This window comes from Salmo salar, chromosome 05 (assembly GCF_965601325.2).
Source record: "Salmo salar chromosome 05, fSalSal1, whole genome shotgun sequence".
NCBI lineage: Eukaryota > Metazoa > Chordata > Actinopteri > Salmoniformes > Salmonidae > Salmo > Salmo salar.
In genome coordinates this window covers 69,826,517-69,842,769 of record NC_138295.1, presented here as the reverse complement: position 1 = coordinate 69,842,769, position 16,253 = coordinate 69,826,517, and the positions used below count along the sequence as shown (strand labels likewise).

Below are 16,253 nucleotides of genomic sequence, written 5' to 3'. Positions count from 1 at the left end.
ATTAGCAGTAAGCTTTAGTTGTCTTTTTGCACTGAGTCAATTCCTCACGCTGCTGTTTCCAACATCTTATCGACTCATTAAGACCAAGCTCCCGTGCAGCAGCTCTATTTCCTTTTCCAACGGTCAGATCAATCGCCTTCAACTTGAAAGCTGCATCATATGCATTTCTCCGTGTCTTTGCCATGATGAGGGTGACAAAATGACTACCGTAATAAGTTTGAGAGCGCTCGATTTAATCTAAACAGTAAACAAAAAAGTTGTTTGACCTTAACCCGTTCGGCAATTTCATTGGTCTAATGAAAGCTTCATGCCACCAAAAAACTGAGCACGTCACAGAATGTGTTTTTTTGGGGGGGGGGAATGTGAAAGCTGGAAAAATCCATATATTAGCCGCGTCATTGTTTAACCTCTCTAGGATAGGTGGCACCAAATCGTCCCACCTACGTAACAGCCAGTGTAATCCCGTGGCGCGTTATTCAAAAACCTTAGAAATGCAAAAACTTCAATTTTTCAAACATACAAAATATGACTATTTTACACCATTTTAAAGACAAGACTCTCGTTAATCTAACCACACTGACCGATTTCAAAAAGGCTTTACAACGAAAGCAAAACATTAGATTATGTCAGCAGAGTACCCAGCTAGAAATAATCAGACACCCATTTTTCAAGCTAGCATATAATGTCACATAAACCCAAACCACAGTTAAATGCAGCACTAACCTTTGATGATCTTCATCAGATGACAACCCTATGACATTATGTTATACAATACATGCATGTTTTGTTCAATCAAGTTCATATTTATATCAAAAACCAGCTTTTTACATTAGCATGTGACTAGCATGTGACTAGCATTCCCACCGAACACTGCCGGTGAATTTACTAAATTACTCACGATAAACGTTCACAAAAAGCATAACAATTATTTTAAGAATTATAGATACAGAACTCCTCTATGCACTCGATATGTCCGATTTTAAAATAGCTTTTCGGTGAAAGCACATTTTGCAATATTCTCAGTAGATTGCTCGGCATCACAGGGCTAGCTATTTAGACACCCAGCAAGTTTAGCACTCAGAAAAGTCACATTTACTATAACAAAAATGTTATTACCTTTGCTGTCTTCGTCAGAATGCACTCCCAGGACTTCTACTTCAATAACAAATGTTGGTTTGGTTCAAAATAATCCATAGTTATATCCAAACAGCTGCGTTTTGTTCGTGCGTTCAAGACACTATCCGAAAGGGTACATAAGGGTGACGAGCATGGCGCAATTTGTGACAAGAAAATTCTAAATATTCCATTACCGTACTTCGAAGCATGTCAACCGCTGTTTAAAATCCATTTTTATGCCATTTTTCTCGTAAAAAAGCGATAATATTCCGACCGGGAATCTGCATTTAGGTAAACAGAGGAAAGAAAATAAAGCATTCGGTCGACTCGGGCACGCGCCTAAGCCCACAGTACTCTGAGCGGCCACTTGCCAAACGCGATAATGTGTTTCAGCCAGAGCCTGCCTCGATATCCTTCAGCTTTTTCCCGGGCTCTGAGAGCCTATGGGAGCCGTAGGAAGTGTCACGTTATTGCAAAGATCCTAAGTCTTCAATAAAAAGAGCCCAGATGAAACACAACTTGTCAGACAGGCCACTTCCTGCATGTAATCTTCTCAGGTTTTGGCCTGCCATATGAGTTCTGTTATACTCACAGACACCATTCAAACAGTTTTAGAAACTTTAGGGTGTTTTCTATCCAAAGCCAATAATTATATGCATATTCTAGTTACTGGGCAGGAGTAGTAACCAGATTTAATCGGGTACGTTTTTTATCCAGCCGTGTCAATACTGCCCCCTCGCCCTAACAGGGTAAGCCGCGAGGTTCAAAGTGTGAGAAAAAAGTTGCGGCTTATAGTCCGGAATTTACGGTAGTAAATAGTAGCCTACAGCAAAGTGTGTTTAAATAATTTCTAACTGGTTAACAATATCTGCTAGTTAGTGTTTGCTACCATGTGGGTTTTAGCTTGCTTTAGCCTGCTAATTGAGGAGTGTTAATTTACCTGTTTCCATACGTTTCATTTTAAAACATTTATCTTACAAAGGAGTTGTTTAATCTAACTGCTTAACTATTTATCTGTACATGGAATTGCATTTTGGTTTTTCTTACAATTGTTTTCTAATCTTTACAGGAAAATACCACGGGCACTATCTGATGTGTGGAGACATTTCACTGCAGCTAATGTAGAAGGAAAATCTGTGCACATTTGCAAATACTGTTCCAAATCATGTGAAGAATGCAACAAAGATGCAGAATCATCTGGCCAAGTGCATAAAGTTCCCTCAGCGCTCACAACAAGCAACCTCTGACAAAAGTCCCTCTACTTCTATTTGATGTGAAAATGATGAGACACCTTATCAATAGCAACAGCTCATGGTCCTCCTGGAATCAGATGTTTTTTTGACTCAATGGAGGAACGTAGTCAGAGAAATGCTGATGAATGTCTTGCTCGAGCTGTGCATTCAACTGGTTCACCTCGGATGCTCACAGGCAATGTGTATTGGAAGAGTTTTCTGTTCTTCGCCCAGCATACACCCCTCCAACCAGACATGCTTTATCTACTCATTTGCTGGATGCAGAGTTCAAGTGAAGGTCAAACAAATCATAGAGAAAGCAGACTGTATTGCAATCATCTCTGATGCGTGGTCGAATGTTCGTTGGCAAGGAATAATTAACTACATCATCTCCACCCCTCAACCAGTATTCTACAAGAGCACAGACACAAGGGACAACAGACACACCGGTCTCTACATTGCAGATGAGCTGGAGGCAGTCATCAATGACCTTGGTCCACAGAAGGTATTTGCACTGGTGACCGACAATGCTGCGAACATGAAGGCTGCTTGGTCTAAAGTGGAGGAGTCCTACCCTCACATCATAGCCATTGGCTGTGCTGCTCATGCTTTGAATCTGCTCCTCAAGGACATCATGGTACTGAAAACAATGGATACATTCTACAAGAGAGCCAAGGAAATGGTAAGGTATGTGAAGGGTCATCAAGTTAAAGCAGCAATCTACGTCAACAAGAAAAGTGAGAAGTATAAGAGCACCACATTGAAGCTGCCCAGCAATACCCGTTGGGGTGGTGTTGTCATCATGTTTGACAGTCTCCTGGAGGGAAAGGAGTCTTTACAAGAAATGGCCATATCACAGTCTGCCGATATGGATAGCCCCATCAAGAGGATCCTCCTGGATGATGTATTTTGGGAGAGAGTGGTAAGCAGCCTGAATCTCCTGAAACCTATAGCAGTAGCCATTGCACGGATTGAGGGAGACAATGCCGTCTTGTCTGATGTTCAGCCTCTGCTTGCAGATGTAAGAGAATAAATACGTACTACCCTGCCCACTTCACTGTTGCTCCGAGCAGAGGAAACTGCAGTTCTGAAATGTAGCAAAAAGCGCGAAGACTTCTTCCTGAAGGCCATACATGCCGCAGCGTACATGTTGGACTCCCAAGTATGCTGGCAAGCGTATCCTGTCTGGTGCAGAGATCAACAAGGCCTATGGTGTCATCACTACCATGTCCTCGCCACCTTAGCCTGGATGAGGGCAAGGTTCTTGGCAGTCTGGCAAAGTACACTTCCAAGCAAGGGCTTTGGGATGGAAATGCAATATGGCAGTCGTACCAACATATCTCATCAGCCACCTGGTGGAAGGCACTTTGTGGATCTGCGGCTCTTTCCCCTGTTGCCTCCATCATCCTCCAAATCCCACCAACATCAGCCGCCTCAGAGCGCAACTGGTCCTTGTTTGGGAACACACACACCAAAGCAGGCAATAGGCTGACCAATACAAGGGTTGAAAAATTGGTTGGAAAGTGACAGGGAAGATGAGGCCTCAGAATCTGATGTTCAAGAGGTGGACATTGAGGAGGTCCAGGGAGTAGACATGGAAGCCTGAGAGGAAGACAACCAAAGCTTTAGTTTCTAGACTATCATTTTACAGATGTATGTTGAAAATGTTTGGGAGATGCGATGGATTCAATATTCAATATTCGCTTTCTTTTGTTAATTGAAATCATCCCATGTGAAGAATCAATTCATTTAATTAAAGTTCAATTCGTAACTAAGGTTTTTTTTTTTTTCTATTGGAAGGATTTAATAATTAGCAATTATGTCTACTTATGATAGGGTAAAAGGTTTATGTTTCTGTCTCCATATGATATGGTAAATATATCCCATGCAAAAAACATCTACATTTAAATTGTATTAATATTAATTTGCATATATTTCCGTTATTTCCGGTTTATTCCCACGGAAAGTTTCCACCTGAATATTCCCCAAAATGTGCAACACTAATCATGCGTCATAGGTTGGAAGAAGTTTTAATAAATAAAAATATGTTAATTTGGAAGTTTCAGAGAATTGGTACATCACCACAAGTGTAATGGTGGGAACCGGTATTACTGTGTCCTCACCTTGCAGTTGGTCAACCCCATACCACTGTCTAGAAAATGTCTGGAGAATCTGGGGTTTCCCCTCTGTAGATGGTTTTCAACTTCAAAGTGGAAGCTAGTCTCTCTGTGTAGAGTATTGGTGAAATGTATGTTTTGAATGTAGACATCTGTCAGGTTTAGAGGGACAAAGGCTGTGGCTGTTGTGTTTCTATGTGAGCGTCATCTCCACCTCAATAGTCTGCGTAAATAAGACCTGTATGATGTCTATGCTGCTCCATTCATTAACATATGAAGAATGTGTAGGTGATGTCCACATCCCAAATTCTACACCAATGCTGAGGGAAAAAAACAATGATAAATAAAGTCAAGCCTGCATACTGTAAAATTGAACGTAACACCTTTGTTCCTGTCTTCCCTTACAGGAAGTCCACCTTCGACATGTTCAACTTCCTGGCTTCCCTTCACCGCCAGCTGCCTGATATCAACCCCTACGATGAGGAAGAGGATGAAGTCCCACTCAAATCCACAAGGTCAGATTACAGAGTTATTGTATGCTGGCCATCGCAAAGGAAGCCAGCTAAATGCTGACATCTTTAAAAAAGGAAACTTTGGCTTAAATACGGCAGGAGCTAGTCCATGAAAGATCTTGTCTAGCGGAACATTCTTAGAACTTGTTGTACATGGTCGCAAGTGTTGTTCCTTTATAAAACAACTTTCACATCAACAAATGATCCATTTATAAGTTGGTAGCCATAACATATCAATGTTCTCATTCAGACTTATGAGTAACAAAGGAGCTGTACAACTACAGGTTTACATAATCGTTTTTATAGCTGTAACTAATTCACAATTGAAATGTTGTCCATTTCTGTATTTGTAACTCCCCTAAAGTGACCTTTGTGGTTGGACTAAACCATTCCGTCATTTCTGCAACTACCTCCCCCTAACAAGCAACGTTAAAAATGTATTCTACCCTCTTGTGTCTTTGAGTCTCTAGTAACTCTTTTCTCAGAGTTCAACATGAAAGGTCAGAAGCACATCGTCATCTTCTCTGCTTATGCCTTTTCTCCTAGACGTGCCACGAGCTTGGAGCTCCCCATGGCCATGCGCTTCAGACATCTGGAGAGGACATCTAAGGAGGCTGTAGGCGTGTACAGGTCAGCACACAACTAGTCCTCGTCCCCCCTCAGGCACTGAGGTCAAAGCCAATACCATGGACAGAACAGAGCCTGTGACTATGATCGTGATTCTGGGCTAAAGAGCTCATGTTTTTCTCAGTGGGGTGCCAACTGACCCCACAATAGATAATTTGCACTCTGGACAGGAAGCCGTCACTGAGGTTCTCTACAGCTATCACAGCAAACTAGGAACTGAGGCATGGTTTATACACTGCTCAAAAAAATAAAGGGAACACTTAAACAACACAATGTAACTCCAAGTCAATCACACTTCTGTGAAATCAAACTGTCCACTTGGGAAGCAACATTGATTGACAATACATTTCACATGCTGTTGTGCAAATGGAATAGACAACAGGTGGAAATTATAGGTAATTAGCAAGACACCCCCAATAAAGGAGTGGTTCTGCAGGTGGGGACCACAGACCACTTCTCAGTTCCTATGCTTCCTGGCTGATGTTTTGGTCACTTTTGAATGCTGGCGGTGCTTTCACTCTAGTGGTAGCATGAGACGGAGTCTACAACCCACACAAGTGGCTCAGGTAGTGCAGCTCATCCAGGATGGCACATCAATGCGAGCTGTGGCAAGAAGGTTTGCTGTGTCTGTCAGCGTAGTGTCCAGAGCTTGGAGGCGCTACCAGGAGACAGGCCAGTACATCAGGAGACGTGGAGGAGGCCGTAGGAGGGCAACAACCCAGCAGCAGGACCGCTACCTCCGCCTTTGTGGAAGGAGGAGCACTGCCAGAGCCCTGCAAAATGACCTCCAGCAGGCCACAAATGTGCATGTGTCTGCTCAAACGGTCAGAAACAGACTCCATGAGGGTGGTATGAGGGCCCGACGTCCACAGGTGGGGGTTGTGCTTACAGCCCAACACCGTGCAGGACGTTTGGCATTTGCCAGAGAACACCAAGATTGGCAAATTCGCCACTGGCGCCCTGTGCTCTTCACAGATGAAAGCAGGTTCACACTGAGCACATGTGACAGACGTGACAGAGTCTGGAGACGCCGTGGAGAACGTTCTGCTGCCTGCAACATCCTCCAGCATGACCGGTTTGGCGGTGGGTCAGTCATGGTGTGGGGTGGCATTTCTTTGGGGGGCTGCACAGCCCTCCATGTGCTCGCCAGAGGTAGCCTGACTGCCATTAGGTATCGAGATGAGATCCTCAGACCCCTTGTGAGACCATATGCTGGTGCGGTTGGCCCTGGGTTCCTCCTAATGCAAGACAATGCTAGACCTCATGTGGCTGGCGTGTGTCAGCAGTTCCTGCAAGAGGAAGGCATTGATGCTATGGATTGGCCCGCCGTTCCCCAGACCTGAATCCAATTGAGCATATCTAGGACATCATGTCTCGCTCCATCCACCAACGCCACGTTGCTCCACAGACTGTCCAGGAGTTGGCGGATGCTTTAGTCCAGGTCTGGGAGGAGATCCCTCAGGAGACCATCCGCCACCTCATCAGGAGCATGCCCAGGCGTTGTAGGGAGGTCATACAGGCACGTGGAGGCCACACACACTACTGAGCCTCATTTTGACTTGTTTTAAGGACATTACATCAAAGTTGGATCAGCCTGTAGTGTGGTTTTCCACTTTAATTTTGGGTGTGACTCCAAATGCAGACCTCCATGGGTTGATAAATTGGATTTCCATTGATTATTTTTGTGTGATTTTTGTTGTCAGCACATTCAACTATGTAAAGAAAAAAGTATTTAATAAGATTATTTCTTTCATTCAGATCTAGGATGTGTTGTTTAAGTGTTCCCTTTATTTTTTGGAGCAGTATATTTTCTGCCTCTCCCTTTTCTGCTATTATGTTATTCTGCTGCAAAATGAGTAAAATGAATTCCCATTGACTCAGGATCAGATAATAAAAAATACAAAAATGATGTGATCATAGCATCTTTTTAAAAGCCAAGGAGATTAGCTATGAAAACTGTTGTTCATACTTGTGCCTTTTTTGACGTCTCTCTCTGGTGTAGGTCTGCTATCCACGGCCGAGGTCTGTTCTGCAAGAGGAACATCGATGCTCAGGAGATGGTCATCGAGTATGCCGGCATCGTCATTCGCTCAGTGCTCACAGACAAGCGGGAGAAGTACTACGATGGCAAGGTGAGATCAATCAGTTCAGAGTGTGGTTGAGACGACATAAGCCCGATGGTTTGTCCGAACGAGACCTTAGTTGGACTTCTTTAAAATCGACTAATTGTGGGCTTGAATGAATAAATGTTATTGATACCAACATAATACATGTTAAACTAAAACTAAGTCTTCTGTCTCTTTTCCTCCTTCCTCCACAGGGTATCGGCTGCTACATGTTCCGTATCGATGACTTTGACGTGGTGGACGCCACCATGCACGGCAATGCGGCGCGCTTCATCAACCACTCGTGCGAGCCCAACTGCTACTCGCGCGTCATCAACGTGGAGGGCCAGAAGCACATCGTCATCTTCGCCCTGCGCAAGATCTACCGAGGCGAGGAGCTCACCTACGACTACAAGTTCCCCATCGAAGACCCAGCGAGCAAGCTCAACTGCAACTGCGGGGCCCGGAAATGCAGACGCTTCCTCAACTAGGGCAGGAGGAGGACGTGGTACTGCCAGTCTCTGCAGGGGGAACAAGGCACTAGGGGAGGGGGTGAGAGCAGAGGCAACAGGGGAGACAGAGGTTAAAAGCCTTAAATGAAGGTTTTACTGGGTTGGGAGGTGGGGGGAGGAGAAAATACAGGAAAGGATGAGCCACTACGAAGAGACTGGGAGAGGAACCAGGGCCAGGAGATGGGGAGCAAGAGGGAAGAGGAGCGCCACACAGGGACATGCATCCATGAGCTCACATTGACTAATAACCAATATGCACCTGGCAGAGGTTGGACAAGTTCACCACAGGAGAGGGTGGAATTAGCTACCGTTATAGTGTGGGTTTTTTCTTGAGAACAGGATACTGAACCCTGCAGACATCTGTTGTAGTTATGCCGGTTCTATGTTGCATGAAGGTATTTTCCTTGACGCCATAAAGTCAAGCCCTTTCTGTTGAAATAAGGGTGGACCAGAAAAGCTAGACTTGGAGATATTCCTTATCTTTTTTTGTCGGGGGCGGGGGTACATTTTTAATTTTGACACCCATAATCATGTTGGCTCCATCCTATCTGGTTGATCCCTTAGCCATATCTCCATCTTTACTTGATCCTTTAATCATAGTTTTATTTATTTGAAATTATATTTCACAGTGCTCATCATGCGTCAGGTTGTACATATTTGCTTTCCGTTGACTGTTCAGAGAACCATGGTGCTAGATATGATGGGCAATAGGCTTGGAGGCTCCTAGGTCAGAGACCCTGCAAATAATACCTATTTTTCTATCCATTCTCCACTCCCCTCTCACACAGACCGGGGAAGGGACCTCCATTATGTTCAGTAAAACGGTTAGATAATGGTTAGTGTCACCCTTATAGAGTTTGCTGCAGCTAAATCATATCTTTAAGAACTTTCCCTTCACCATTTTTGTATGTAGCAAACACTACCCAATCCAAGAGTGACGAGTTTAGCTGGAAACCTCAGTGCATCTTTTTTTATTTTAAAATATATTTTATTACTATCATGGCAAATGCTAATTACCTTTTGCAATAATATTAGGCCTACGACTTTGCTGCGTTACCGTTGCGCGTCATTAGTGAACTAACAAAATCCAGACTTCATATTTCTCAACATTCAGTGGAGTTAACAAAGAACTGACTTCTCTCTCTGACATTCTCCGCAATCCACAAAGGGTGGAACACTGTCCAAGTTACACCACTAAGAGATGCGTTATAAACTCTATATATTCCCGACTGTGTGGACTGACAGCACCCGTGTGCACTGGAGATCTCAAGCATGGCATTAGGCCAGTACTGTACTGTGTTGCTCCGTAGGATAGCTTTAAGAGAGAATCATGTCTTGGTGTAAAACCTAGAAGGGGAGAGAATGCACTCAGCACCTTAACGTTTGCTGTCGTACAACTTTAGTCTACGCTGTCAGTTCAGTCAGACATTTTAGGAAATCAAATGTACACACTGTTGTTCACATCTTTACAATGAGAGATGGCTTGAGCTCTAGAATAGTTGTATTTATTCATGTTTCTGTTGAGATTTTGGACTGGTGAAACTAGCTTTGCTTAGTGTAATTGGTGGTGGTCTTGTGGGAAATCTTCCTCCCCTCGTTTCCTCTCTTTGTTTACTTTGTTTCCTCTTTCTTTTATTTGAACCTTGATGTTTGAGGACAGTTGTGTATTACATTTCAGTCTTTACACAAGACATTGTTCTAAAGCAGGTATTTTTTTGAATTGTTTTCGATTTTATTTCTTTGTTCTGGTATCATTTTCATGGAGAAAGTACGGCAGGCCTTAGTATCGGCAGGCTTTATAACAGGAGAATAGCAAGCATTCGAGTCCACGCTGTTCTTCCCATCTGCATGTTACAGAGAACCCTTCAAGCTAGAGATAATAATCTAAAGGAAATGAGTACTGTCCTTTTGGAATTTAATACACAGTAAGGAAGAGCTTAAGCCCGACTGCCTGCGCGACCAATCAGTGAGATGGAGCCTGTATTCCCATGTGTCAATCATCTAACACCCTTAGCAGAGTTTGCCATTAACAGGATGCATCTGGTTTTCAGGGATACGGCTATCCTTAACCTAGCTTCCTTTTCTGCTTTAAACCGGATGTGGGAACACCCCTCAGAGCAGAAAGATTCTCTATACCCACTCCACTCCCCAACCTCTTGCCAGGATTCTACCTCAGTTGTTCTGACAGATGTTAAAGAATACTAATGCAAAAAAGAGGAGGATGATAATATAATTAGAGTAACTTGGTTTTAATGTCCTGCAGAGCTGGCCTGTGTGTTTGATGAAGCATACAAAGCACTAGTTGGAAACCTGAAGTTACCATGACGATCTCTCCCAGAACTGGTTCAGAAAGCTGTATGTTCTATATGGTAGGGTTATTTTAAAGTATAACAAAGTGTAAAAGACATAAGAAAATGTGTGAACTTGTCTTTGTTACCTTGTACAAATAAACCCTGAGTTTGTAAATAATTGTATACATATTTCTAAACCCGTTTAATTTTTCTATGCACTTTTTTTATTTATAATGTTATTTGCTTAATAAAGATGTTAAGATGTTTGAACAAATCAGACTTGGTCATTTGAAAATGTAATTAAACAAATGCTGATATGACATTTATATAACATGCCATGTATAAGTACAGCAATATCATTGGTTGGTGATAATACATTTGACAATAGATGATAATGATTGTGTGAGGGCCAGGTTGGGAACTTAACACTTGTTCTGAGCACCTGGGATTTACTATGCCATGTGACACACGTCAAATCAGTTTCCTTGATCTGATTTCGTGTGAGGATGATGAACTATACACTGATCTTTATAGGAAACCTATTGATCGTAACAGTTTGAGGGCTGTCACCCACTTCCCATTAAATACAGTTTGCCCTACAGCCAATTCTGTCGCATCAAAACATGGCTGAGATGCAAAGAAAATTCAAGGGGAGAGGGTACAAAAATTGTCCGCCGTTGAGAAAATCCCAAACAAATATTTACACAGGGACACAAAGTCAATCTTAAATGAATAGTAGTTTGTTATTGTCAGCGCGCTGGAAAGGTTCCAACCAACTCATTGCACTATAGTACACACGTCTGTCAGGAAAAACTCTGCCAGGGCAGTCCCAACAGTTGTCTTATATACGGCTATACACAGACTAGTTACATTTGCATGATTTAGCATAATTCATTCATCATTACCGTTTTGTTTCATCCATGTGACTGACCAATACTGTTTCATAACGTGACAGACCAACACCTCCCAAGGCTTCTTTCTCTAAGCTGAGACCTTGAAACTGAGATCTTTTGTTTGTTCTCAAAACACGGTCTGGGCTTACTGCCAAATTGCAGTTGCTGATAGGTGTGACTTACACAGTCAGCGACTTGCATGAACACAGACATTGGTTTAAAGAACAGCACATGTATAGGACACAGAAATTAGTTAAGAAAAGCACAAACATTAAAATGTCCCTTAATCTCTTTTAAGGACAGTCTCGCAAAAAGAAGCATTCTTGCGTCCTCACTACCCGCTATTCAAAGTGCTCTGAACAAATTAAGGGAATCGTTCACAAACATTGGCACATTCTAAGATCCGATGACGGTATCAGTAATGTGTTTTCGAACCCTCCCTTGGTCGTATTCTTGCGGGACAGAAATCTCAATTGGTAAACTGATTTACCCCTGCACAATGTCTATTTGCACCTCTACCGGATGGAAACTACAAATGTAACGGCTGTGCTCAATGCAATGTCACTTACAAATGTAGATCTTTTAAACGCCCCCAAACAGGGAAACAGATCCCAATCAAAGGTGTTATGTATCTTAACTTGTCCTTGTGGTAAAGTGAACCACTCGATTTCATCCCTACGTTATATCGGCATCGAACACATCACCCACCCTTATTATTAAAACGAGAGGCTGCCTGGATCTTTCATTTAAAGACCCTTGCTCCCCTCGGGCTCAACATACACTTTGATCTGAAGCCATTATTGTGATTATTGTGATTTTGCTATTCATTATAAATGTTTGTAGGCCTATGTAGCAAAAATGGTATCTATGATTGTATGCTATCCATTCATGTTTTTTGTATGTTCTATTTATATCTGAAAATTAACCAATGATGTCAAGCCACACCCGGTCATGATTACAGACACCTGTGTGTGTCCTTTGACACTATATAAACTAGTGACCTGCAGTGTTTGTCGTTATACCCTGATGAAGACAGCTTGTCTGTTGAAACGTTGGTTATTAGATTGTTGCATCTGAGCTCCTGGAGTGTGTGGCTCTCCTTTTTCAGGACACCGGGGTTAACATCCCTGCTTTAAGTAATAAGTGCCATGTTATCACAGTTAATTATCTTATTTGAACCCTAATGCAAAAGAGCAGTGTTTCCATTCACTGCCTTGGGACTTTGGGGTCCCCAAGGAAAGCATGCCTCCTTCTGGCCCTCCTGTTATATCTCAGTGCCTTGGCAGGTGGTAGAGACTCGTGGTTGTATCTGGATGGAGCCATCTTCTCCGCTCCCAACACAGAACACACCCAGACTAGACAACCTTAGGCAAGGTGAGCTTGGTGAGCACCACCACTGCGTCGTTCCGGTCCATCTCTCTCAGCAGCCTGGCCAATTGTCCTACAGTCCAGTCTGGGTGCTTGGTGGTGACCCCCTCCAGCACGGCCCTCAGGGGGCTCTTGCTGTCCCTCAGGGAGTAGGTGTAGGTAATCCAGGTGGCGGGGAATGAGCAGCGAGATGCTAGGTGGCTGGTGTTTTTCACCCCAGGGCTCTCCGGGTCCAGCAGGATCACAAGCTCCTCTAGAACATCCAGGTTGTCCAGAACCGTCTGCAGCGGCGCCGACTGGAGGTCAGGACCTGGCGAGACAAGGGGAAATATCACTAAGGGTGAGTGACGCGTCTGTAATGCTGACTTGTGTCAATCCAGAGCCAAATGTGTGGTAGTAGCTCTATTAGTAATAGAACCATCAGTAATAGCACTTGATAACTCACTCAAAATGTCCTCTAGGCTCCTGGTCTCTGACTGTAGCAGAGCAACCTCTTCATTGACAGCTGCTGTTCTCCTACTGCTCCGTGACTTTTGGTTGGTATACAGGATATTATCTGATGGGAGGCAGTTAAACGCATGGCTTATTCTCCTTATCTGTGTCAAACCACCCCCATTCAAAACCAGGACAGGAAAAAAGTGTTTTTTACACAGAGTAAGGTAAGTGGAAGACTTAAAGCGGTTTTAAGCAAACATTAGAAACCAGTTGGTCTGTGTCACACATTGATAGTTTTACATTTTTTAATTCTGCCTAATGCTCATCATTCTGCTCACCTCTGAAGCAAAAGGCTCTTGATCTTCTCTTCTTAATATAGATGAATAAGAGAAATGCAAGTACAGAGAGAACCAAGATGACAGTAAGCACTATCCCTGAAAGAACACAGAGGACCGTGGCAATGAGTAGTTAGACATGTTCAGCAGTATCCTAACAAAGCAGTTTAGTCATCTTTTTGAATGGTGAAGGACTGGTATTATTCAACTCAGTAACTTCTAATATTACTTCTAAAATGGCTCATATTTGGAGGTTGGGTTGTAACTTACATGCAGTCTGATGGTTGACATGTGAAGTTGCAGAATCCCCATGGAATGTCGTATCAATGTGTTTGGCTTTGGTGGGATTTGATGTTGACATTTGGACCCTTAACGTTGTTGACCGTTGCACCTGTTGAGTCTAAAATTGATTTGAAGTCAACATATTAACTATGTAATTCCTAATTTAATACGTTTGTTTTGTTTTCTCTTTGCCCTATTGGGAAGTCCTTGACCGAAATTGAAAACATTTGTGAATAAATGGCCTCCCTGGGTCACTGTCTGTTGATGTAGTTTGAGTCTACAGAAGAATAGCTGCCATGATAAGTTTGAGAGTGGACTTCAAAGTCTACCACACAAATGCTCTTAACTAAATAGAATCATCAGCTTCATCATCATAGGTGAAACTCACCGTAGTACCCAGGGCTTCTTTCCAACAGCCTGTCTGGTCCCTAGATATAGGGTTTACAGTTAAACATGTTACTCAACCATCCAGAACCAGATGAAAAACAAATGGGCATCCTTTTTTTTCCTGTCAAGATTTGAAGCTATCCCAGACAGAATATGCGCTCACCTCGATCCGCAGCATTGCGTGTCGGTCGTTGCGTTGCATTCGGACAGCTTTTGATGATTTGGGGGGCAGCTCGAACAGGGTTGGCAGTTCACGAATCTCCCATTATTGAAGGTCTGGGCGGCACATAGCCGATACGGTCCTTCCGACTTCCCCCCATCATCATGCCTGCCACAGTTTGGACTAAATTCGTACCCTGGTCAAAAAATGTATATTTGTTTGTAGACTACAAGTGTGCGCTGTGCACAGACAAACATCAAAACGTAGCAACATCAAATAAAGATGATCTTTGCAGCATTTCGAGCTCACCTGGTCGGATCGGATGCTGTGGATGTTGATGACATGGCACACATTTATTTCTCAACACATCCCAAAATGTATCCAAGTCACCAGAGCAATTATCAGAATAGTGGACCATTTTGTTAAGAGAAGACGTATAGAATAACCTGTGGCTCCCGAGTGTCGCAGCGGTCTAAGGCACTGCGTCTCAGTGCTGGAGGCGTCCCTACAGACACCCTCGTTCACAATCGGCGGTGATTGGAGTCCCATAAGGCGGCGCACAATTGGTTTGTTTGTTTCAGTATTTGTAGACTGTCTGGACGAAATGTCATACTATTTCTGGCCAGACAGGATCAGATAGGGCTACCTATATAGGAGGTGCTTCGCTCGATCGGCTGTTTTCTCTGGTGGTATAGTTTCAGCGCGGAGACGCGAGAGGGCTCACTCACGCCAAAATCTGTCTTGAATAAACCCAATTCAAATAATATACAGACATAAGCTTGTTGCCTGCCTTCCCGCCTTTGGAACAAAGACACCCAACGTTAGGGTGGAAACATGAGCATCTCGTCGTTATATACTGAACTCTGGTTTCAGCCTCTTGCAAATTGGAAAGGAAAGTTGGTGGGTGCACAGTGCACTGACATGATGCTGGATTGCCCTAAAGTAAATTGATGTTACGTCAAAATGATATAATTACTCCTATCTAAATAAAATAATTTAAAATACTTCACCAGAGAGCATGACATAGCCACAGAGGATCATTAGCTTCTTTTTTGTTGCTGTGGATTGTTTCAAAACAGAAATGTGTTTATGAAGCCCCGATTTGGGTAGTGCATGTGGCAGTAGGTCTAGCTGATTGAGTTACAGCTGTCAGTGAAAAGCGTCTAAAACGTGTGAACATAATGTGTAATGAGTATAATTTAAAATGTCGCATCAAGAAGAAAGGGAGGGGTACGTGGCGAAGATATGGTCCTGGTGGTCTCTCCAGGATGCACGCATATGTAGGAAAGTGCCCATTTGGCAATGTGTTATTTCTGATTGTCTTAACTCAAAAGGTACACCACTAATACAGTGGATTTGGAAAGAATTCAGACCCCTTGACTTTTTCCACATTTGTTACGTTACAGCCTTATTCTAAAATCGATTGAATAGTTTTCCCCCCCCCCCTCAATAACCTACACACAATAGCCCATAATGAAAAAGCAAAAACAGATTTAGAAATTTTAGCAAATGCATTAAAAATGAAATAGAACATTTACATAAGTATTCAGACCCTGTACTCAGTACTTTGTTGTAGCACCTTTGGCAGCAATTACAGCCTTGAGTCTTCTTGGGCACACCTGTATTTGGAGAGTTTCTCCCATTCTTCTCTGCAGATCCTCTCAAGTTGGATGGCACAGCTATTTTCAGGTCTCTCCAGAGATGTTCAATTGAGTTCAAGTCTGGGCTCTGGCTGGGCCACTCAAGGACATTCAGAGACTAGTCCCGAAGCCACTCCTGCATTGTCCTGGCTGCATTGTCTTGGCTGTGTGTTCACCTTCCTGTTGGAAGGTGAACCTTCACCCCAGTCTGAGGTCCCGAGCGCTCTGGAGCAGGTTTTCA

The 16,253-nt window shown here is 43.2% G+C and overlaps 2 protein-coding genes across 3 annotated transcripts in view; one reads left to right on the top strand and one right to left on the bottom strand.

The window, feature by feature from the left end:
* LOC106605615 (histone-lysine N-methyltransferase 2B) overlaps positions 1–10,786 on the top strand; it is a 62,800-nt gene extending 52,014 nt beyond the window's left edge. Inside the window, exons 31-34 of the mRNA XM_014201450.3 lie at positions 4,873–4,980; positions 5,524–5,607; positions 7,607–7,736; positions 7,925–10,786. Of these exons, the coding sequence (XP_014056925.2) occupies positions 4,873–4,980; positions 5,524–5,607; positions 7,607–7,736; positions 7,925–8,200 (598 nt within the window). The 3' untranslated portion in view covers positions 8,201–10,786. The remainder of the gene's footprint in view (positions 1–4,872; positions 4,981–5,523; positions 5,608–7,606; positions 7,737–7,924) is intronic.
* Positions 10,787–11,230: 444 nt separating this feature from the next.
* tm149 (Transmembrane protein 149) lies at positions 11,231–15,533 on the bottom strand. 2 transcript variants are annotated; one of them, XM_014201386.3, is made up of 7 exons: positions 14,682–15,533; positions 14,376–14,555; positions 14,214–14,253; positions 13,814–13,943; positions 13,547–13,642; positions 13,219–13,329; positions 11,231–13,083 (listed from the first exon to the last, which is right to left on the bottom strand). In XM_014201386.3, the coding sequence occupies exons 1-7, from the start codon at positions 14,723–14,725 to the stop codon at positions 12,761–12,763; spliced, it is 924 nt and encodes a 307-aa protein (XP_014056861.1). In that variant the 5' UTR covers positions 14,726–15,533; the 3' UTR covers positions 11,231–12,760.
* Positions 15,534–16,253: the final 720 nt, after the last annotated feature.